Below are 22445 nucleotides of genomic sequence, written 5' to 3' on the forward strand. Positions count from 1 at the left end.
TGCAGACACACGCACATGAGTCAATTTGAAGATTCAGCAGGATTTGGGAACCGAACACAGGGAAGAGAAAGGAGATGTACAGCAAACTTCCGTGCCTTGCTCAGGACTTGGGGACCCAGGATGACTTCAGTTCAAAATTTAGAAACACTGACCCTCAAGGTTGGAAATTTATTTGGTTTGAGAAGTCACCCACTTTCCAGAGAGGGTTCGTTGAGGCCCTGGAGGAGGGGAAGATTTGTTGAAGGTCACGCAGGCAACTGGCAGTGGGGCTGGACGCCCAGCTCCGAGTCCGCGTCGGCCGGCACGGTGCTGCCTCGCAGAGCAGGCGGCATTTGCAACCCCCCACCAACCGGAGAGGAAGGCGGGGAACCCCGACTTTAGGACCCGAGAAACTTTTGCGGCCTCGGAACACGGCAACTTTGGGATCAGAGGCCACACCAGGTCTTTTCCTCGCATGCCCTTTTTCTCCTTCCCTATTGGCTCATTCTACAACGGGTGTCGTCTGGGGATCCTGTGGTCACCTTGTCCCCGCGCACTCCAGCGAGAGGGCTCTGCGCAGGCGCGCGAAGAGGCCCGCGCTTTACGACACTTGTGCGACAGCGGCTGCAGCCACCCGGCCCTCCTTCGCGACGGTTCGGCCGGGTGCCGCGGGCGGCCGTTGCCAGGGTGGGGGTCGCTTTGCGGCATGGCGATGGCGGAGGGCGAGCGGACTGAGTGTGCTGAGCCCCCCCGGGACGAGCCCCCAGCTGATGGCGCTCTGAAGCGGGCAGAGGAGCTCAAGACTCAGGCCAACGACTACTTCAAAGGTACGCCCGCCTCTGGGGGACGGTGGACAGCGGCCCCGGCCGAGGGGTGCCGGGCCCGCGCGGAACCATGGCAACGCGGAGCTGCAGCCTGGGCGCGGGGCAGACACTACCAAGTGACCAGGCGTGGGGAGGCCCAGGATGGCGCTCCCAAGGGGCGACATAGGGGCCTTTGAAGAGGAGGGGTAACACCTAGAAGTGGTGGCCGGAGCGGGTGCTACTAAGTGGGGAGACCCAGGAGGGCGCTACCAAGTGTGGGGCCGCAGGGGGACCGGAATGAGGGCGCTACCAAATGTGAGATCTGGAGAGTCGCTACCAGGTGGTGAGACCTGAAGAGGGCGCTACCAAGCAGTACCATGTGGCAGGGGAGTGATGGTGGTGCTAGCTAGTGGGGAGACCTGGGGTGGATGCCACCGCCTGGGGGGTTCGGGGGGACAGTCCTAATAGAGAAGGCAATTATGGGGGTCGCGAATAGAGCATTAGATGGTGTTATGGGGGGTCAAGAAGTGAGAGATTGGGGTAGCCCGAGCAAAAACGATGTGTGGGGTGCCTTTGGGAGCAGAGGTGGGGGAGTCCCCCAAAATAGCATGACTTAGGATTTGGGGGAGGACTGAGGTGTGGGGACATTCATTCATTAAAAAATGTTCATTAACTACCTACTGCAGACCAAAGATGGCGCTAGACTCTGGGGATATAGCAGTGAATAAGACAGACATTGCCCTGCCCTTAGGCGGCTTGTAATTGAGTAGGAGAATCAGACATTGAGTAGACATGCAAATAAATAAAAGTCTCAAATAGTGATGAGTGCTTTGAAAGAAAACCGGTAGAGTGATGAAGTAGAGAATAAGGGTTGGAGGCTACTTTAGATAGGGTGGTCTTGGAAGGCCTTACTGAGGAGGAGGCATTTAAGCTGAAACTCAGAGAAGGGGAACTGGGGAGGAGTGTTCTAGGTGGGTGGAGCAGCATGTGCAAAGGCCCTGGGATGGGGAAAAGGCTGGCATGGCTGGAACTTTAGGGAATTAGGGGGGAGACTGATACAAGAGAGTAGGACACAGGCCAGACCATGCAGGGTCGCATAAGTCATTGCAAAGACTAGTTTGGATTTTACTCAGTTATTCAAGAGGACACACTGAGTAGGTAGATGGGCCAGTCTGGACTGGAGAAGAATTTGGGCGTGATCAGCCTGTGGTTGGAAATGCTCCGAGAATGGATGAGGTCATCTAGGAAGAGGGTCTAGGGAAGGGGCCTAGGACAGTGAGGTGGAAGGAGAGCCAGAAAAGCTGAGAGAAGAGATGCTTCTGGAAGGAGGAGCTGGTGCCCCGAGTCGGATGCTGTCAATGTGAGCACCACGAATTGACCGTTAGATTTGGCTGCATGGATGGCGGTGGTGACGTTGACAAGAGCAGTTGCTGGGGAATCGTGGGGCTGGTAGCCAGCCAGGAGGGTGCTGAAGAGTGAATGGGAGGGGAGGAAATGGAGACAGCAGATGTTGACAAATGTTTGGAGTATTTTTGTTCTGAAGGGGAGTGCAGAGATGGGGGAGGGTGGCAAGAAGGGGAATGGGTGGTGTCAAGAGAAGGTGCCTTTTTTTTTTTTTAAGGGGTGGAAGAGGGTAGAATATGGTCTAGTAGAGACAGAATTGATTCTGCAGGAGAAAGGAGAGACTTGCAGCAGCAAGGCCCTGGAGGAGGTGGAGAGTGGGAAGGATCTAGAGCCTTAGAGGAGAGTTGGCCTCTAATGGGAGCGGAAACAGATTCAAAGAGTGGGGAAGTTTGATCAAGCAGGAGCAGAGAGGTGGAGGTAGGCCCGGTGAGATAGGAGGCCAGAGATAAGCCTTAGAGGCCAGATTGGGGAGCACAGGTGTCGTCTTGACGGTAGTAGGGAGCCATGGAAGGTTTTAAGAAAGGGACAACGCGGTTTGATCAGTGTTCGAAAGATATCTCCTGACCACTGTGCAGAGACTGGACACCAGGGCAAGACTGGAGACCAGGAAGGAGACTAGGATGGTAGACAGGTGAGGGGTGGTGGTGGCCAACCAGGCAGGAGGGACAGAAATAGACTTTAGAAGTGTTTCAGAGAGGAAGTGAGAGTGGCTGCCCAGAGAGAGGGGGAAGGGTACTCTAGGCAGAAAAAACTGGGTGGCAAAGTCCCAAGGTGAGCAGAGCCTGGCACCGAGGTGGTGAGTAGAGGAGGCGGGAGTTTTTGCTGAGGCTGCAGGGAGGAGCTGGGGCTTTCTGCTGAGGGTTCTGGGAGCCATGGGTGGTTCTGAGTAGGGTAAGGACAGGGTCAGGGTGGGCTTTAGAAACACCCTTCTGCAGGGGCAGGACTGGAAGCTGGGAGACCAGGGTGGAGGCTGGGGCAGGCGCCTGAGCGGGCGAGGACAGAGGCCAGACCAGGGCGGGACGGGGCCAAGAGGGGTGGAAGGGAGTGTGTGGATCTGAGAGGTGTGCAGCAGCCTGATTTGAAGAACGAAGTGACCACCAGGCTTTGAGGGTTGAGGGGTCGGGGGTGTCCTGGAGGGGGCCCATTCTCAGCTGGGTGTGGGGCTGGAAGGTGGCCTGTCCCTGAGATGGTGCTTGGGAAGAGCAGCCAGGCCCGGGATCGCTGCCGAGGCTGTGAGAATTCTGGGGAACCATAGCCGTTGGGAGGAGCCCCTTGTCCCCCAGGACTAGGGATCCAAGCTCTCGGGAGCCGTGGGCCTGGGCAGGCGGCCAGAGGTGCCTGGCTTTGAGCTGGCAGGGAGGAGAATACATCCCTGCTGGTCCAGCCCCTCGCTGTCTGGCAGGCAGTGGCAGGCACAGAGCCCCAGGCTCCAGGGCTGTGGGAATAACAATAAAAAGAGTAATTACAGCTCACCTTAATTGAGCCCTGCCGTGGCCAGGTAAGCCACTGGGTTTAATCCTCCCTCGGGGCTGGGAGGTAGGTAGGAAGAGCCCTGTTTGTTTTATACACAGAGGAAACAAGGCTCAGAGAAGCGAAACCACTTGCCCAAGGTCAGAGTGTGTGAGCTGCAGGGCCCGGATATCCCCTTCCTTGCCACGTGCTTGGCTCCCAAGTTCAGAGTCCCTGCCAGAGCCCATTCTAGTCCTGTTAGAGAAAAAAGGGGCCCCCGTGGGAGGAAGGGTCCCAGGAGCTCAGAGGGCAGCCCCCCACCAGCTGTGGCTGGTTGCTCTGTGAGCTCAGGCCCATTCTAGAGGTCCTGGGGGGGCAGAGCCTGGTCCCTGACTCAGGTCCAAGTCCAAGGGAAGTGGCTCTGCTCTCTTCCCCTCAGTGTATCCCTTCTGTGAAACAGAGGGTGGGGGTTCTGCTTAACCCCTAAGGAGGTGCCAGGTCTAAGAGTTGGTGGAGAGGAAGCACGTCATCATAAGAGCTCAGGCTGCCTGGGTTCTATTTCTTCCTCTTTCCTGCTCTGGAATCCCTGGGCAAATAACCCAACCTCTCTATGCCTCAGTTTCCTCATCTCTAAAATGGGGAGTGTCTTGACGCTTACATGTGCTCATATTTCTGAAGCGCACAGAGCAGGCCCAGGATGCGGTGTGTAGGCCCACGTAGCAGGGCCCCACCCATTTCCTCGCCTCCCTCTGCTACTTCATTAGTCATTTATTCATTCACTTCTCTTACAAGCATCTGCCGACTGCTGCTTCTGCGGAAGCCAGTCTTCACGAGTGGGTTCAGAGAACCCTCACAGCCACCCAGGGAGGCAGAGCTGGTCGCGATGCTCAGGTTCCAGGTGAGCGGATGAGGCTCAGAGAGGGGAGGCTGTCTGCCTGAGGCCTGCTGTTAGGGATCTGCAGAGCTGGTGTCAGGCTTTGTGACACTGGGCTCTCCACCCGGTGCCACTCGAGTAAGTAACAGCTCACCCGTCAAGGGCGCTGGCCGGCCGGCCTCTGGAGCACAGCCAGGAGGCTGGAAGGAGTCCTCGAAGGCACTGGCATTCCAGGGAGGGTCAGTCAGAGCTGGGCTGCCCAGCTCTGCCCTGGCTTGTTTCTGGAAAGTCCTGCCCGCCTGCGGCTCACAGTGACAGCTAGAGTGCATAGGACTGGGATGGGGGCGCAGGGGGCTGGGGCAGGCCGGTGGGAGCACTGGCCCTGCCTGGGGGAAAGGGAGGGCTTCACATAGTGGGGACAGCTGAGCCACTTGAAAGATCGCCAGGAGTTAGGCTGGCCACATCCCCAGCACCCAGCTCCTCCTCCTGTCTCCAGTGTCCATCTCCTTCTCTGGGTGCCTCCCTCCCGGAACCTTTCATGGAACCTGGGACTCCCTTCCTCCCCTCCTCTTTCCCTGACTCGTTCTCATCCTCCAGGTCTCAGCCGCAGTGTGCCCTGGGCTGCCGATTCTGGGGCCATCCCTGTCTGGGGATGGAAGTGTCTTCTGTGAGCTCTGGGAGGGCAGGGCTGGGGGCTGCTGTGTCCCCAGACAGGGCAGGGGCTCAAGGAATTAAGACAGGGCTCAGGTTTGAAGGGGGAGATGGATACCAAGCAGACAAACAGAACAAAGGAAAGTCATGGTTTAAAGTGGGGCTTAGAGCAGGGACTCTGTTTAGAAACTCAAGTCCAGCGGGGGTTCCCAAGTGGCCCAAGGACACCCAACTAATAAGAGGCAGAGTTAGGAATTGGGCCCCGACCTCCTACCCCTGCATCTGTGCGTGCCCCTGTGCCAGGCTCCCACCCAGAGGTCACCCTGGCATGGGAGGTGAGAGTGGGCATATTTTGGCCTTGGTGTGGCTCAGAATCCCCGTCTGTCTTTTGCTGTGTGACCTTGAGCACAGGCCTTACCTCTCTGAGCTTCACTCCCCTCGTGTGGAGAATGGGGCAATGCAGTCAGCTTGGGGTTGTGAGGGTTGAGTATGGGCCTTGTGAAACCCTGCGTGGCACCGGGCACATCACAGTCCCCCAGTGTGGGCAAGGCTGTAAGGCTGTCCAAGCCTTGGTTCTCCTGACTGTCAAATGGGCATGTGGGAGAGGTCAAGTTGGCTCTTTAGGTGCAGACAGGGGGGCTGACCTTGACCAAGACCCTGTGGCTTGTCTAAGTGAGTACCAGGTGGTACTTACGCCATGGAGACATACGTGAGGGTTCCACAGGTCAGGATGTAAAGTGCAGGGCACAGCCATGGCTTATCCCCCTTAGCCAGATGTCACAGCCTGTGCTCTACATTAGAACATCAATGTCCAGACCACGCTGTGGCTGCCAGGACCCTGGGGATCTGTCCCTCCTGCCTCCCTGCCTGCTCTCCTCCCAGATCCCTCCACGCCGGCCTCAGACTGGAGATTCACCCTGCCTCAGGGTCTTTGCTCCTGTTGTTCCTTCTGTCAGAGCACTCTTCCTCCAGGCCTGTGTCTCGCTCCTTCAGGTCTCTGCTGATGTGTCCCCTTCTTCTTGAAGCCTAAGTAGGTTCCTTCTTCCCCACTTCCTGGTCTCCCCTCTTTGGGCTTGTTTACTTGATTTGGGAAACTACAGGGGGCTCAGGACAGACTCAGCATTGCCTGATTCAAATCTGAGCTCTGGCCCTCACTAACACACCCCCTGGGGACCACAGGGAGGATTCAAGAAGCCCCTCCTGAAGTCCTGAAAGAAGTAGTGTCCAGCTGGGTGGTGGGTGGGTGTGTGGAATCAGTTTGGGTCCTGGAGATGGTGGCCTGAGGGGACAAGGCCCAGGCTAGGGAGGCATGGTCAGTACAGGGAAGAGGGGCAGGCTCAAGAGACGCTTCCGGCGAACCTCAGCTTTCCCACCTGTGAATGTTGGGGACCGGGCCATACCCAGCCTGGGGTGTGTCCCTGCCGGGGTGGAGCACCACCTCATGCCTCCTCCTCCATCCCCACAGCCAAGGACTACGAGAACGCAATCAAGTTCTACAGCCAGGCTATCGAACTGAACCCCAGCAATGCCATCTACTACGGCAACCGCAGCCTGGCCTACCTGCGCACCGAGTGCTATGGCTACGCGCTGGGTGACGCCACGCGCGCCATCGAGCTCGACAAGAAGTACATCAAGGGCTACTACCGCCGCGCCGCCAGCAACATGGCGCTGGGCAAGTTCCGGGCTGCCCTGCGAGACTACGAGACGGTGAGCCGGGCCGCGGGGCGTGGGCCAGCGCTGGCACCTGAGCCAGGCGGCTGCCAGGGGGCGGGTGTGAGGGGCCATTCTTGTCTTCGCTCATTGCTCACCCATCCAGCGAGTACTCGTGGGTCTCTTTGGCTGGGAGCAGACTGCCCGGGTCACCTCCCTGCTTGGCTATCCCATGCTTTGTGATCCCGGACAAGTTACCCGGCCTCTCTGTTCTTTCCTTTCCCCGTCTGTGAAAGGAGCACAGGAGGACCTTCCCTTAAGGGTTGCTGGAAGGAATAAGTGAATTTTTGCTTTTCATGCTTAGACCAGTGCCTGGCGCCCACTCAGCGTCCTGTGGTGATTAACCTGATGGTTATTGTCGCTGTTGATGGTGGTGGTGACTAGTGGCCACACACTCCTTCTGGTGGAGTTTGTAATTCAGGCGGGAGCAAAGAAAACCCCACCACTGATAGATCAGCAGCATAATTGCAGACGAGGATCTGAGCTTTGAAGAAACTAGAGCGACATGCTGTCTCTGCCAGCAGATGCGACATATTGCGATGAGGTGATGAGAGAGGGGACCTGGAGCCCGGCTAGAATTCACTAGTGTCCTCGAGGATCTGCCACTGCCGGTGATGTGCTCTGATGATAATCATGACAGTCGTAAGGACCTGCAGGGCGAGCGCACACCTTCACACCAGGTGTGTTCTGCCCCTTCCTTCGCAGAGGCTGGCTGACTCCAGTCGTTGCAGCAGCCTGGGAAGTGGGCAGTGGGATCGCCCCCGTTGCACAGAAGAGCAAACTGAGGCCCAGAGGTGTTAAATCACATGCCCAACAACTCCCAGCTGATAAGTGGCGGAGCTGGGATTTTAACCCATTTGGCCGGGCCTTCAGGGCCTTGTCCCCTCTCAGTCCAGAGTGGGCTCCCCGAGAGTAGGGGTGTGCATTTGCTCTGTTCACTGGGACGGTACAGCAGCAGCCCACTCAGTGTGTGTTCTGCTCCCACACGCAGACGCACCTTCGCTCCCCGCTTCCACTGCATCCATCACACGCTCCAAGCAGCTTCTGTCACCTAGGGAAGGGCAAACAAGGGGGGCCGAGAAGCCACAGTCTGCAGTTGGTGGGAGCCAGGTCAGACGGCCTGGACTGGCTGCTGGCCTGGGGTGGACGGTAGACTTCAGGCCAGGTAAAGGCTTGAGCCAAGCCTGGGACCAGCGGATACCTGTGTCAGAGTGGAGGCAGAGGCAGGCATGGAGGGGGCTGGAGTGACAGCCAAGAGGGTAAAGGACAGCAGAGCAGAGTCTTTCCGAGCTTTGGCTCCCAAGCCGTCCCCTGGCTCTGATGATGTGGCGTGAGTGCAGGTCACTCGGGTACAGGGCTCAGTAATGGGTAACCAGGGAGGACAGTCGGGGTTGGTGGGGGCTGGGCTCCCTCCAGACACCTCTTGGGACAGATGCTGTGTGACAGAGGACATGCCCAGGCCCTGTCCTCTTAGACCAGAAGCTCACTTCGGGGCAGAGCCGAGATGGGACCTTGGTGGAAGCTAACAAGCCCGAGGCTGCCTTTTAGCAGCTGGGGTCCTCGTGGGAGCGTGTGCTGGTGTGCTGGTGTTCCCGTGTGCGTGCTCACTCTGGGCCCAGCACTGCTGGGAGCTCTGTGTGTGCCTGAATCCAATCCAGCCTGTTTCACAGGAAAGAAACTGAGGCATGGAGAAGGGAAGCCCTTCCTCCAGGGTCACACAGCAGGGAAGTGGCAGAGCTATAATTTGAACCCAGAGTCCGTGCTTGGAACGTTTGTGGGCAGCAAAGTCAATTGAATGTCTTGAGATCAGCACTTGTGTCTTCCTTAAATAGAGAGGAAAAAGCTGTTCATTGTTTGGAGGAAGTGTGTATATATTGTTTAATGAAAACTACTTTTCACTTACATAAATACAAGTGTGCATTCGGTTGGTGTAGAAGGGCCGGGGTTGGAGGTGCAGGCCCAGGCTCAGGATGTCCAGGTTCACAGCCAGCTCAGACCGGATCCCAGCTGTGTGTCTCCCAGTGCCTCGTCTCCTGGGCCTCAGTGTCCTCATCTGTTAAAGAGGGTGAGAATATAGGAATAAAAACCAGTGTTTTTTTCTATTTCCCACTGAGTAATCAACACAGAAAACTGTGACCTCCGGTCGGTCACCAAGAAATATGTAGAGATTTCTTTTTATTTTTTATTTTTTTTTATTTATTTTTTTCATTAGCAAAGACTTCAGGAATATGTAGAGATTTCTTCCCACCAGCTACTAAGCATTCAATTTTGTAGGGGACGCTAGCTGGGTGTCCTGTAATTCAGTTCAATTCTGATATTATCTATCAAGATAAGGGCAGATCCCACAAGTGGAGGCCTTAGTCCCACAAGACTGTCCCTGGTTCTAACGCTGATTGTAAGCCTAGGTTATTTTACCGGTGCCTCTGACCAACTGGCTGTAAATCAGGGCTCCCACGGCCCTTTCTTTGGGTTCAATTAATTTGCTAGAGAGGCTCACACAACTCAGGGAAACACAGTTACTGGGTTATTACAAAGGATATGGGTGAAGAGATGCATATGGGAGGTATGGAAAGGATAGTGGAGCTTCTATGCCCTCTTGTGGCGCACCACCCTCCAGGGACCTCCACGTGTTCACTTACCTGTAAGCTCCCAGAACCTAGTCCTTTTGGGGTTTTATGGCGGTTCACTAGGCAGGCGTGACTGATTAAACTGTTGGTGATCAACTGAACCTTGGGCCTCTTTCCTCTGTCTAGAGGTTGGAGGGGTGAGACCAAAAAGTTCCAATCCTACATCCTGCTTTGGTTTTTTTCAGTGAGCAGACCCCACCTTGAAGCTACCTAGGGGTGGCCAGCCATCTGTCAACTCTTTAACATACCAAAAAGACACTTATCACTTTGGAGATGCCAAACATTTTAGTAGTTGTATGTATGGGAATGAGATGAGATGGATACCAAATATGTATTTCACAAATCACAGTCTGCACTTAGTCTCCGAACATGGTTCCCTTACATCAAAAGGATATATAACTCAAAGATATTGACACATTATTAGTACAGTTCCATTCAGCTATTATTAATCTAGTCTGTTGACTCAAATAAATGACCGAGGCAAAAATCTCAATCAAGAGGTTTATTAAACCAAACTGGGGACTCACCCCAGAAAAATGCTAACCACTGGCAGACCCGCAGCTATTTCTCAAAGGGGAAGTTGGAGCCTTCAGCATTTAAAGGCCTGTAAGGACAATGGAAGGGGGACTGATGAGGCAAAATAGTTATCGTCTTGCGAGGCCCAGGAAATTTGCATTTTACATCAAATAAGGGGAATGTTAGAAGAAAAAAGGGGGGTGGAGGAAGCATCAGTTATGTGGATGTAGGTGGAAGAATGTCTGATTCCGTGTGGCCCCAGTTCTGTTATCTGTACAGTTCTGTTATCTGTAAAGGTAAACTTTATTAGTCATTATTAGTGTGGAATCAAATAGGCTTTAATTTTAGATTCTAGACAGTTAAACTTTGCATGTCCGAGCTCAGGTGAGGTGAGCAGGGAATTTCCTTACTGTTCTTCGCAGGAGCCTGAGGCCTTTACCTTTTGCATGTGGAGTTGGAGGGTGGCCCTGAGGTTTTGATTTTCTTTTTACAAGCCCATCATATTGTATGAATATGCCTCCCAGGATGAGGTCACTTGGGTTTGCAGGTCTATGTTTGATCTGGGCAGGTTCCAGAAGCACAAGTGGTCTTGGCAAACAGCTTCACCTTTTCAGGCATCTGGTATAATTGAGGTAAGCGATAGTGCTGTCCCTTGCTCTGTGCCTTTTTTGAGAGATTAATATAATAGTGGGTTTCCTTCAGTTCATAATCCACTTATTCATTCCTTTACCCTCAGCTGCTGTTTCTCCTCCTCTTCATTTATACTTACTGACCTAAAGGAAGAAACTGAGGCAACATTAATATAGGTGGAGAGTTTCTTTAGGCCAAGGTTGAGAACTACAGCCCTGAAAACGTTTCTAAGTTAGCTTGGGAAGTGCTCCAGGGGACAGGGCGTGAGTTCTGACTGTGGTCCCCAACCCCCCCCCCCATGCCCTGTTAGGGACCAGGCTACAGGGCTCCAACACCAGCCCCACCACGCCCCCTCAACACCCCCATGCCCCCTCCATGGAAAAATTGTCTTCCATGCAACTGATCCCTGGTGCCAAAAAGGTTTGGGACGCTGAGTTATGGTGTCTACTCATGGATTTGTTAGGTTGATTTATAGCTATTTGTGGCATTTGTCTAGAGCCCACAGAGAAAGCTGCCCTCAGGAGATGATTACTTTTCTCAAGGGGGTGTGAACTAAAATAAAATCTTAAGCCTTCCAGCTGACTGAATGAACTCCCATAGTCCTGCCCCTTCCTTTTGGAGTTATACTTTGTAACAATAAGATGCTCGATCATTAGCAGGCCTAAGGCTATTCTAGACAAAGCTTAAATCATACCTGCAGGCCATCAATTTACTTAACAGATTACTTGAGTTCCTGTGAATGTCAAGGCTTGTCTCTGATTAACAGATATCCTTATCTTAAGTTAAAACATTCCAAGGTTTTACACAAAGCTTCATTCTTTTAACCAATTACAAATCAAAGAATCTTTAAACCCACCTATAACCTGTAAGCCCCCCCACTGCAAGATGTCCCACCTTTCCAGGCCAAACCAATATATGCCCTCCACAATTTTTTTTTTTTTTTTTTTGAGACAGAGTCTCATTTTGTTGCCCAGGCTAGAGTGCCATGGCGTCAGCCTAGCTCACAGCAACCTCAAACTCCTGGGCTCAAGCGATCCTCCTGCCTCAGCCTCCCAAGTAGCTGGGACTACAGGCATGCACAACATGCCTGGCTAATTTTTTCTATGTATTTTTAGTTGGCCAATTAATTTCTTTCTCTTTTTAGTAGATATGGGGTCTCTTGCTCAGGCTGGTTTCAAACTCCTGAGCTTGAGCAATCCACCCACCTCGGCCTCCCAGAGTGCTAGGATTACAGGTGTGAGCCACCGCACCTGGCCGGGAGAAAGGTTTTTTAAAGGTAGTTTGGTGGGTGCAAAACAGGTTCGTAGTACAGAAAGATAGGTGAGCCAAGTACACCAAGGAGAAAGCTAAGGTGGGGACAGACACTCCACTGGACCACCCAAATAACATGGCCCTCCTCAGTAGGTAAACAAAAACAATAAAAGCCCAGAGACAAAGAGCTCAAGAGGCTGGAGTCCCAGTGGATAAAGACTCTCGAATAGCAATTTCAGGAAAGCAAACTAGGAACAATGGCTGGTTTTATAGATATGTATGAACTGTGCCTGTACCTGCGCAGAATTCAGGCCCCTACCACAGTTCTCGATTTGTGGACTTGTATTAATTTTATTTTATGTTTTTCTTTTTTCACCTTTCATCATCATTCCCAAAACTTATATTAATTTTATAAAGGGTGGTTTCAAGAGAGAAACCCAAAAGCCCAATTGGGATGACATTACAAAGTGGCAAAAATGAGACCTTAGGCTGGGCACGGTGGCTCATGCCTGTACATCCTGGCATGTTGGGAGACTGAGGCGGGGGGGATGCTTGAGCCCAGGAGTTTGAGAAAAGCCTGAGCAATGCAGTGAGACCCTGTCTCTACAAAATTGCAGAAAAAAATTAGCCAGGCCTGGTGGCATGGGCCTGTAGTCCCAGCTACTCAGGAAACTGAGGCCAGAGGATCCCTTGAGCCCAGGAGCTGGAGGTTGCAGTGAGCTATGATGACGCTAGTGTACTCTAGCCAGGACAATAACCTTGACCCTCCTCCCCCCAAAAAAAGAGCTCAGTGAAGTCATTGATTTACATAGCTGTTCTCTCTCTCTTTTTGAATAATCTCCAGTCTTCAGAATACTATGATTTTAGTTTTCTTGGTAGAACTAAAGCAATGAGAGATTCATAGTATCAACAGAAAACTCAAACTCTGTAAAATAATTTAAGAAGGTTTCTTCTGAATCAAAAATACGTGACCATAGCCTGGAGAGCCACACCCAAGAAGCCTAGAGCAAGTGGTCTCACCATGCTTGGGTTAACAGTTTGGTTTTGTACATTTCAGGGAGACACGGATTACATGTAAAGTCAAAAGTTAGTAAACAGAAGGCGTACATTGGTTTGGCCCAAAAAGGTGGGACGTCTCCAAGCAGGGGGCATTACAGGTTATAGGTGGGTTTAAAAGATTCTTCAATTTATAATTAAAGAAATGAAATTTTGTCTAAAGGCTTGGAATGTTTTAAGATAAGGATGTCTGTTAATCAGAGACAAGCCGCTGGACATATGTTTGACATACACCCAGACTCAAGTGATCTGTTAAGTAAATGGGTGACCCGCAGGATGACCTGTGGTTTAAGCTTGTCTTGCGGAGCCTTAGGCCTGTTATTCAGTACAAAGGACATCTCCAAGAAGGGAGGGGCCATGAGGAGGCATGTCTGATTTCCCTTCTCATGGCAACTCTGCTTTAGGGTATTTCTGACCTCTCCTTGGCCAAGAGGTAGTCCATTCCATCAGCTTGGGCTCAGATTTTATTTTAGTTACAATAGTATTAATAATTTGAATAGGCCGGGCGTGGTGGCTCACGCCTGTAATCCTAGCACTCTGGGAGGCCGAGGCGGGGCGGATTGCTCAAGGTCAGGAGTTCGAAACCAGCCTGAGCAAGAGCGAGACCCTGTCTCTACTATAAATAGAAATTAATTAATTGGCCAACTAATATATATAGAAAAAATTAGCTGGACATGGTGGTGCATGCCTGTAGTCCCATCTACTCGGGAGGCTGAGGCAGGAGGATCGCTTGAGCCCAGGAGATTGAGGTTGCTGTGAGCTAGGCTGATGCCTCGGCACTCACTCTAGCCTGGGCAACAAGTGAGACTCTGTCTCAAAAAATAATAATAATAATTTGAATAGTAGAATGCACATAAGGATTATAATGCACATAAGGATTAAAATCAAAAAGAGAATTTGTATGCCAGAATGAAAAAAAAACAAAAACCCTATTGCATTAGGGAGCCAACTAGAAACATCATGAAGAAGATTAAATCCTGATTCTTCTTTGGAGACTTACTATAGTCAGGAAATAATTCCAGATTCAGTCCAAATTATAGGCAAATAATAAAAACACAAAAACAATGTATGGTCAGGGCTAGAGTCTAATGACAGGTGTGCTACTCAAACGTAATTTTTCTCTTGCCAGTCCCCAATTTTACCAAAGATAAATCAAAGTAGGACCAATTTATTTGCAAACAAATTTTAGTATTGTTATATGTGTCCTGATGATCTGCATAAATACAGTAAGAATAACGATTGATCACGGAGGAGCCTTTTAGGTTAGCTTTGCTGGAATGTTTTTAAAGGAATTTCAGATTAGATTTTTAAAAGCCTCTTAAGTCTGGGAAGCCAAGCCAAGGAATCCCCATCAGGCTGTGGCTGTAATATCTGCACAAATTGGATGAAGTTCTCTCTCCTCAAGGTCCTGATTTTTTTTTTTTTTTTTTGAGCTACAGTGCTGTGATGTCAGCCTAGCTCACAGCAACCTCAAACTCCTGGGCTCAAGCGATCCTCCTGCCTCAGCCTTCCCCGAGTAGCTGGGACTACAGGCATGCACCACCATGCCCGGCTAATTTTTTCTATATATATTAGTTGGCCAATTAATTTCTTTCTCTTTTTAGTAGAGATGAGGTCTCACTCTCACTCAGGCTGGTTTCGAACTCCTGACCTTGAGCGATCCGCCTGCCTCAGCCTCCCAGAGTGCTGGGATTACAGGTGTGAGCCACTGCGCCCCACCTAGGTCCCGAAATATTTTGAGCATTCCTGGCCAGGTCAGAAAGTGACATTCTTACTGTAAGATCAAGAACGTTGTCAGAGAACCGTGTAGATGAGGTACCAGGCCAGTCTTTTTCCAAATCTTTTGGTTTTATAAAGTCAACCTCAGTCCCTCAGAGCACTCTGGTCACATCTGCAAACATGCCATTCCAGTCAAGCCTTGGTAGAATAACTAGTGTCTCCAGTGTGTCCTGTTACAAAAGCAAACAGAATCTTATTGAATTCATGCAAATGACTCTATTGCTGTAAAATAAGAATGTTCATGAATAGTTTCTGAATTCTGGAGAAATCAGGTAGAGATAAAAACAAATGTTTCAGTATTGTTCACAAAAGTATACTTTACCCAATTGGTATAAGCTATTAATAGCTCAAAAGGGAAAAAAAAAATGTTTTCTTGACTCTGGAAAATAAAACATCAAAAGAATCAACCATATTTCAAACAAAAAACTCATTTCAGTCCTTCATCAGTTCAGTCCTGCGTAATTAATTCTGGTTCTGGAAGTTTTTACCTTATCCAATGATGTGGTGTGCAGTGTTGTCAGAAACCTACATTCAAAACTACTTGTCATGGTCATTTACTTGAATTCTCTTGAAAAAGCAACATATTTTTTGACTGTAGCTGATTGTAAATGCACAAAGGAGAGACTTGAGGACAAATCAGGAGACGGGCAATTATAAGAGTTTCAGGAATCTCATTGGCTTATGGAAATAACATAAATTAGTCCTTGGCTATACATTTTTGAACCGTGGGGTGTGAGTTATGGTGTCTGAGTGTGGCATGGTTAGGTCCCCGGAGCAAGCAGCTTTAGGAGATGTTTACTTTTATCAGGGGGAGTGGCCAAGACTGCTCTCTCATTCCATTCCATTGCCACTTTGGGCCTGATAGTTTTTTTTTTTTTTTTTTTTTTGAGACAGAGTCTCGCTTTGTTGCCCAGGCTAGAGTGAGTGCCGTGGCGTCAGCCTAGCTCACAGCAACCTCAAACTCCTGGGCTCGAGTGATCCTTCTGCCTCAGCCTCCCGGGTAGCTGGGACTACAGGCATGTGCCACCATGCCCGGCTAATTTTTTTTTATATATATATCAGTTGGCCAATTAATTTCTTTCTATTTTTCAGTAGAGACGGGGTCTCGCTCTTGCTCAGGCTGGTTTTGAACTCCTGACCTTGAGCAATCCGCCCGCCTCGGCCTCCCAAGAGCTAGGATTACAGGCGTGAGCCACAGCGCCCGGCCGGCCTGATAGTTTAGAAGAGGCTCACTTTCCTCGGATAAGAAGTTTCTTCTCTTTCTCTACCCAGACTTTTCCACCTTTGGAAGGGACATTAGAATCAGCTACTGTGCTGGGTCTATATTTTAGGCAACAGTACAAGTCTAGCAAGTGCCTCCTTTCAGTTCTCTCCCATTCAGATAGAGTAAGATTGCACAAGTGCAGAACTTGTGAGCTGTTTTAACATCAGACAATATATTAATATCAATAATATATCTTAATAATAATAGCTGCATTCATTGTTAGCCCCAGTTTTGCCAGATGGGGTGAAGGTCCGGCTCACCCCCATCAGGCCCTTAGGAATTCTGGCTTAAGGTTTAAAAACATAGTTACAGTTTCTTGCTTAGGAATCAGGCCTGCTTCCAGCACTTGTAGCTGAAGCTCTGGTCCTAGGACCACTGCAGCAGGTAGTGGGAGGAAAGCTGAGGGAATGTGGGGAAGAAAAAGAAAACAAGTATGATCATTTTACCTGTGTGCTTCTCCCTTGGCAAGAATTGCATAGTCACACCAGCACCCTTCCCCGTCCCCTCTTCGCCAGATCTTTCGTTTAATGCTGCAGCTCAGGAGTCGGGAAAGGTGCTGATAGTCTGCTTGGCTGGCGGCTGAAACACGGATCAAAAGATGGCCCACCACGACTGAGATGGAGATGCCCGATCTCTCTTGGTTAACATAAAAGAGATTCAGAGGCTTAGGGAGATTAGAATGCCAGAGTGTATTTGTCACTCAAAACCTACTCACCCACTGAGAGGGTCCAGAAGACATACTTTTCACTAATTCTTTGAGAAATAGATTTGAGAGCAGGCCCCAGCATCCCTGAAGAGCTGCACGCTTGTGCCTCTCTGTGTGCTGGACCTTACAGTGGGAGCCGCAGTCCCTCAGTTGGAAAACTTGAATACAGTAAGAGTAATTGGATCCCAGGGTGGCAGGTGCCAAGTGGCAGCACTCGACCAGAAGGCAAGGTGTCTGTCGCGGACAGCAGAGGCAAACAAGCTGTTGCCCTCCAGTCAGAGTAGGGGTCTGTGGAGGTCAGGTGATCAGTGGAGTTTGAGCCCAAGTCCAGCTCACAGTGGATCCACTGGGTCCCTGAACCCTTCCTGTGTCATTCCCCCAGTTCCAGAATGCATCGGCAGGGTAGACATACTCAGCAGCTGGCAGGATCCCCACATTGGTCCCCTAACCTGTGCAGTGAGCATTTTGGTAGAAGTGGCCAAAGGGAAGCCATAGAGCTGCTCCTACCTAGAAAGTGGGAAATCAAAACGGTATCGCATCCCTGGAGGGACAGCAGAGATCGGTGCCACCACCAAGGACTTGAAAGGTGTAGGGTGGCGATTCCCAGCACATGCCCACTCATGCACTGCGGGGGACACAGCTGTAACTGAGCCTCGGCCCTGCCCAAGGAGCCGCCTTCCAGCCCCATTCCCAGCAGTGCCCGGGGCTGGGAACCCAGGGACCTGTGGGAGCCTAGAGGGAGTGCCTGACCCAGCCTGGGCAGGGTGAGGAGGGTTCCTGGAAGAGGGGCTGAGACCTAAGGAAGGAGAAGCTAGAAAGGAACTGGAGGTGGAAATGCGGTGTTCAGGGCAGGGGCAGCCTGTACAAAGGCCCAGAGCTACGAGGGAGTCGCTACACTGGGGGCTTGAGAGCGGTCTGGCTGGGCAGTACTCGGCAAACAGACAGTGGCGAGGTGGGCGGGGCTGCATGGGCCGGGCCATGTGCTGGTTTGGACTTTATCCCTATCCCGGGCGTGGATTCATACCCTCTCCCTGTTGGGACGGACTCCAGGGCCTGTCTGGTGCTGCCACCCTCCCCTGCCTGGCACCACACCACAGGCCAGGCGGAGCTGCCAGGCAGGCGCCCTGGCCTGGGCCCGCCCGGACGTGGGCAAGGCCACTGCCTGCTGCTCCCCAGCTGCTTCCCACCCTCTGCTGCTGGCCACCACCCCGCAGGGGTTAGCGAGTGTCTAGGCACAGGTTTCTGACTCACTCTGCCGGGCTCGCCACGGGCTGCCCCTGCTCCTTGAGGGCCAGCTCTGGCCACTTCCCTCTGTTCCCTGGCACAGGAGCTGTGGGGGCCAGCGCCTGGGGAGGCCAGAGAGGTGGGCAGGTCAAGCACGGTCCACAGTGTTACAGTAATAGTTACAGATAACCAAGCTGAGACGCAGAGCAATGAAGTCACTTGCGCAAGGTCACATAGTAAGTAAGTGGCAGAGTGAGGATCTGAACCCAGCCCTGTCTGCTTTTTGAGGGTCAGAGTTTGCAGTAAGTGGGGGAGAAGGTGGAGAGAGGGGCAGGATGGGCTCCTTTACCTGGGAACTTACCGTGTCCCAGAGCCCCATGAATGGGGCCAGGAAGAGCAGTCAGTGCCTTGCGGAGGTCACCCTTGCCTGGCACTGCTGCGTTCGCTCACTGCATTCCCACAGCGGCCCTCGGAGGTGGGTGGTGCCGTGAGCCCAGCCTGATGGGGAACTGCCCCGAGAGGCAGCCTCCCCTGCCTGCGGTCACCCAGCTCATCGCTGGCAGAGCTGGGATTTGGCTTCAGGTGGCCCAGCTCTGGGGCCAGCCTCGCCTCTCTCCACCGGAGGACACTGAGGGAAATCGTTTGTCCCAGGTCTCCCCAGAGATCATGAGGAACGCGACGTCACTCAGTGCCGCTGCCTGCCAGGCCCTGTGTCTGCTTATCCCTCCCAGCTGCCCTGGCAGGGGGAGCCCCTCATCACTCTTGTTTTATAAATGGGGGAACTTGGGCTCAGACAGTCTGGGTGACCCAGCAAATCATTGACACTTCTGGCGCTATTCACTGTGCCCATGGACCCGCGTGTCCTTTCCTCCCAGACTCCCATCGCCTTGGTGACCACTACAGTGACATCAGGGTGTGTGCCTGCTCGGCACTGCTCACGCCTGCGCTGGTTCCCAGAGGGACCTGAAGCTGAGCACGCCGTCCTCAGAGCAGAAGTTCTGTTTGCTTTGAGCGGTAGCCATAGCTCGATTGATGAAGCACACCTGGGTGGGCAGTCCTGGGTGTGGAAACCAAGGCTCAGAGGTGAGACTCATCCAGGGTTGTGCCACCAGCACGTGGTGGCCCCATGGTGGCCCCAGCAGCCTGACTTCGGCACTCATGGAGCCAGCGCTGGGTAGCCCCAGGTGGGCCAGCCCCCACCTCGCCTCAGTGTGGATGCCTTTCCCTCTTGCACAGGTGGTCAAGGTGAAGCCCCACGACAAGGACGCCAAAATGAAATACCAGGAGTGCAACAAGATCGTGAAGCAAAAGGCCTTCGAGCGGGCCATCGCGGGCGATGAGCACAAGCGCTCGGTGGTGGACTCGCTCGACGTCGAGAGCATGAGTGAGTCCGGCCTGGGTGCCCCACCCGCACAGTGCACGCTAGGGGTGGCCCTGTCCCCAGGCCCCTGTCTGTGGCTCCTCTGCCTGCATCCCTGAGCACAGTCCAGAGCTGGGCCTCGTGTTCCCAGCGGGCCAGGCTGGGGCCTGGGACCCCACCCACGCCATTGACCCTCCTCCTCCGCCTGGGCCCTGGCTGCCTGTTGCCATCTCTACCGTGCGCCTCCCTGCCTCCCGGCTTGAGCCCCAGCCCCTCACGGGCCTCCCTGTCTGATTGAGCTCTGGGTCCTCTAGGTGCTGAGAATACTCAGCCATTCATTGACAGATAACTACCGAGCATCTCCTGTGTGCCAGGCTCCTTCCAGGCACTGGGGATACAGCTGCCGCCCTCATGGAGCCCATCCTCCAGCGGGGAGAGATGAGGAGCAAGTCAGGAAATGCGTGGGCAGTGTTCAGTGCTATGAGATGGGATAGGGCAAGGGGAGGGGGACGAAGAGAAGAGCCAGACCTGACCAGGGAGGGGACTCTGCACTTGCTCCGTCCCCCTCTTGACCTGGGTGTCCAGGGCCCGCTCTGCCCTGTCCCTGGGAGCCAGGCCCCCCCCGTTCCTGCTCTCACAACGACTGTGGCCACTGACTCTCATCCCCCGTTCACACACCAGCCATCGAAGACGAGTACAGTGGGCCCAAGCTTGAAGACGGCAAAGTGACAATCACCTTCATGAAGGAGCTCATGCAGTGGTACAAGGACCAGAAGAAACTGCACCGGAAATGCGCCTACCAGGTAATGCACTGTACTGGGCCCGCCTGGAGCCCCGGGAAAGTATCTACACTGCCCACCGTGGGCACTGAGCAAAGCGGGAGGAGAGGGTGGTCAGGGCAGCTGACGCTGCGCTGGGCATTGTGCTGAGGGGTTACCACGTGACCTCATCTAGTCCCACAGCAGTTTGGGGAGGGGTGGCAGGCAGTGCCATGTCACAGGTGCAGAGGCACAGGGCCAGAGAGGTTAGGTGACCAGGCCCGGGCCAAAGGTGAGGAAGCAGCAGAGCCATTTGCTGAGAGTTTTGATCCCAGGCTGTTGGGCATCTGTGGCTGTCATTTGCTGCAGGTTGTTTTGGACTTGATGATTGGTTTAAGCCCCTGAGACCCCCATGAGGGCAGCTGGCCACAGGATCTTGAGCTGGTTGATTGAGACCCAGGCTCTGGTATCATGTCTCTTGATGAGACCCCTACGAGACCCTCTGCCCTGACCTCTTAGGGACACAGGGACCTCGCTGTATGGTTGGGGAACTGCAGGGGTCCAGCACCTCCCAGGATGGCCATGAGGGTGCAGGGCTTCCTGTGAGTCCGGCAGGTGAGTGTGGCAGGTGATTGGGAGGATTTAGGGAGCAGTGGGGGCTGGTGCACTTAGGGGTTCACCCACCCCACCTGCAGGAATGAGTGAAGCTGCCAGCTGATGGATCCTAGAACTAGATGGCCTGGGGTCAGATGTCTGCTTTCCCACTTACTAGCTGTGCATCCATGGGCAGATGGCTTCACCTCTCTGTGCCTTGATCTCCTTGTCTGTAAAATGGGGATAATGATATTGCCTCCACCAAAGGTGGTTGTGTAGATTAACTGAGTTTAATCAACAGCAGTGCTTAGAACAACGGTGCCTGGCACAGGTAGCGCTCTGAATGGGTTAGCTGTTACGCTGACCACGTTGACGAAGGTGAGCACAGAGGAGGAACGTCCGCATTCCTGGTTGTTTTTGTTTTTGTTTTTTTGTTTTTTTGTTTTTTTTTTTTTTTTGAGACGGAGTCTCACTTTGTTGCCCAGGCTAGAGTGAGTGCCGTGGCGTCAGCCTAGCTCACAGCAACCTCAATCTCCTGGGCTCAAGCGATCCTCCTGCCTCAGCCTCCCGAGTAGCTGGGACTACAGGCATGCGCCACCATGCCCGGCTAATTTTTTTTTTTTTTATATATATATCAGTTGGCCAATTAATTTCTTTCTATTTATAGTAGAGACAGGGTCTCGCTCTTGCTCAGGCTGGTATTGAACTCCTGACCTTGAGCAATCCGCCCGCCTCGGCCTCCCAAGAGCTAGGATTACAGGCGTGAGCCACAGCGCCCGGCCCCTGGTTGTTTTTAATTGACGTATAATTCACGCACAGTAAAATGCACAAATCTGAAGTGTCCGGTTAGATGAATTTGAAGTTTGTGTGCCCACCGCCCAAACAAGTTACAGGCCATTTCCATCACCCAGCAAGTTTCCCTGGCCCCTAGCCCGTCAGCCCCACTCCCGTCCCAGAGGCAGACACCGGTCTGGTTTTTTAATGCCTTCAATTAATTCTGCTTGGTTTCGAATTTCATGTAAATGTCATGTAGATTTATAATCCTTAGTGTCTGTTTTCTTTCACTTGACATAATGTGCGAGCTTCACATGCGTGTGTTGTGTGTCAGTCGTTCGGGAACTCTGTCATATGAATGGTCCACTATTCACTCATGCAGTCTTTGCGAGACATTTGGGTCGTGTGTCCACTGCGTGGCTTTTATAAATAAAGCTGCTGTGAACTTTCTTGGACAAATCTCACTTTGTGTTTTCATTGCTTGTGTTGAATTTCTCTCTTGACTGTCTTTTTTCTATTTCATTAGATTTTCATTCTTTTTTTTTTATTCTCTTCTGCATGCTTGGGGCTTACTTTGCCACCTTCTAGCTTCTGATGGTAGATGTTTGTGCTGTTGATTTTACACCTTCTCTTTCGTGCAAAGCATTTACAACTAAATTTCCTTCTAAGAAGAGCTTTAGCTGCATCCCAGGAATTTTGATATGTTGTGTTTTTATTATCAGTCAGTTAGAATTGTTTTCTAATTTTCTTTGTGATTTCTTATTTTACCCATAGGTTATTGAGAAGCGTATTGTTTAATGCCAAACATTTGGGGACTTTCTAGATACATTGTTGTTGCATTCTAATTTAGTAGTGTTTTGGTCAGAGGACATACTCTGTGTGATTCCACTTGGAGCTATTTTTAGGCCTATCTTGGCAAACATACAGTGTGCACTGGAAAATAATATGTATTTTGCAGTTGTTAGTCACAGGGCTCTATAAATGTCAAATAGGTCAAGGTGATGGAGACTGCTTTTAAAAATCTTACAGCCTTACT

General features: G+C 52.1%; 1 protein-coding gene across 1 annotated transcript in view; it reads left to right on the top strand.

Annotated features, from left to right (window-relative positions):
* Positions 1-592: 592 nt before the first annotated feature.
* The window catches only part of PPP5C (protein phosphatase 5 catalytic subunit), a 36465-nt gene continuing 14612 nt past the window's right edge, over positions 593-22445 (top strand). The window contains exons 1-4 of the mRNA XM_012761486.2: positions 593-806; positions 6626-6867; positions 19160-19307; positions 19965-20086. Coding sequence (XP_012616940.1) covers positions 686-806; positions 6626-6867; positions 19160-19307; positions 19965-20086 — 633 coding nt within the window. The 5' untranslated portion in view covers positions 593-685. The remainder of the gene's footprint in view (positions 807-6625; positions 6868-19159; positions 19308-19964; positions 20087-22445) is intronic.

The sequence above is a fragment of the Microcebus murinus genome, chromosome 16 (genome assembly GCF_040939455.1).
Source record: "Microcebus murinus isolate Inina chromosome 16, M.murinus_Inina_mat1.0, whole genome shotgun sequence".
In the NCBI taxonomy this organism is placed as follows: Eukaryota; Metazoa; Chordata; class Mammalia; order Primates; family Cheirogaleidae; genus Microcebus; species Microcebus murinus.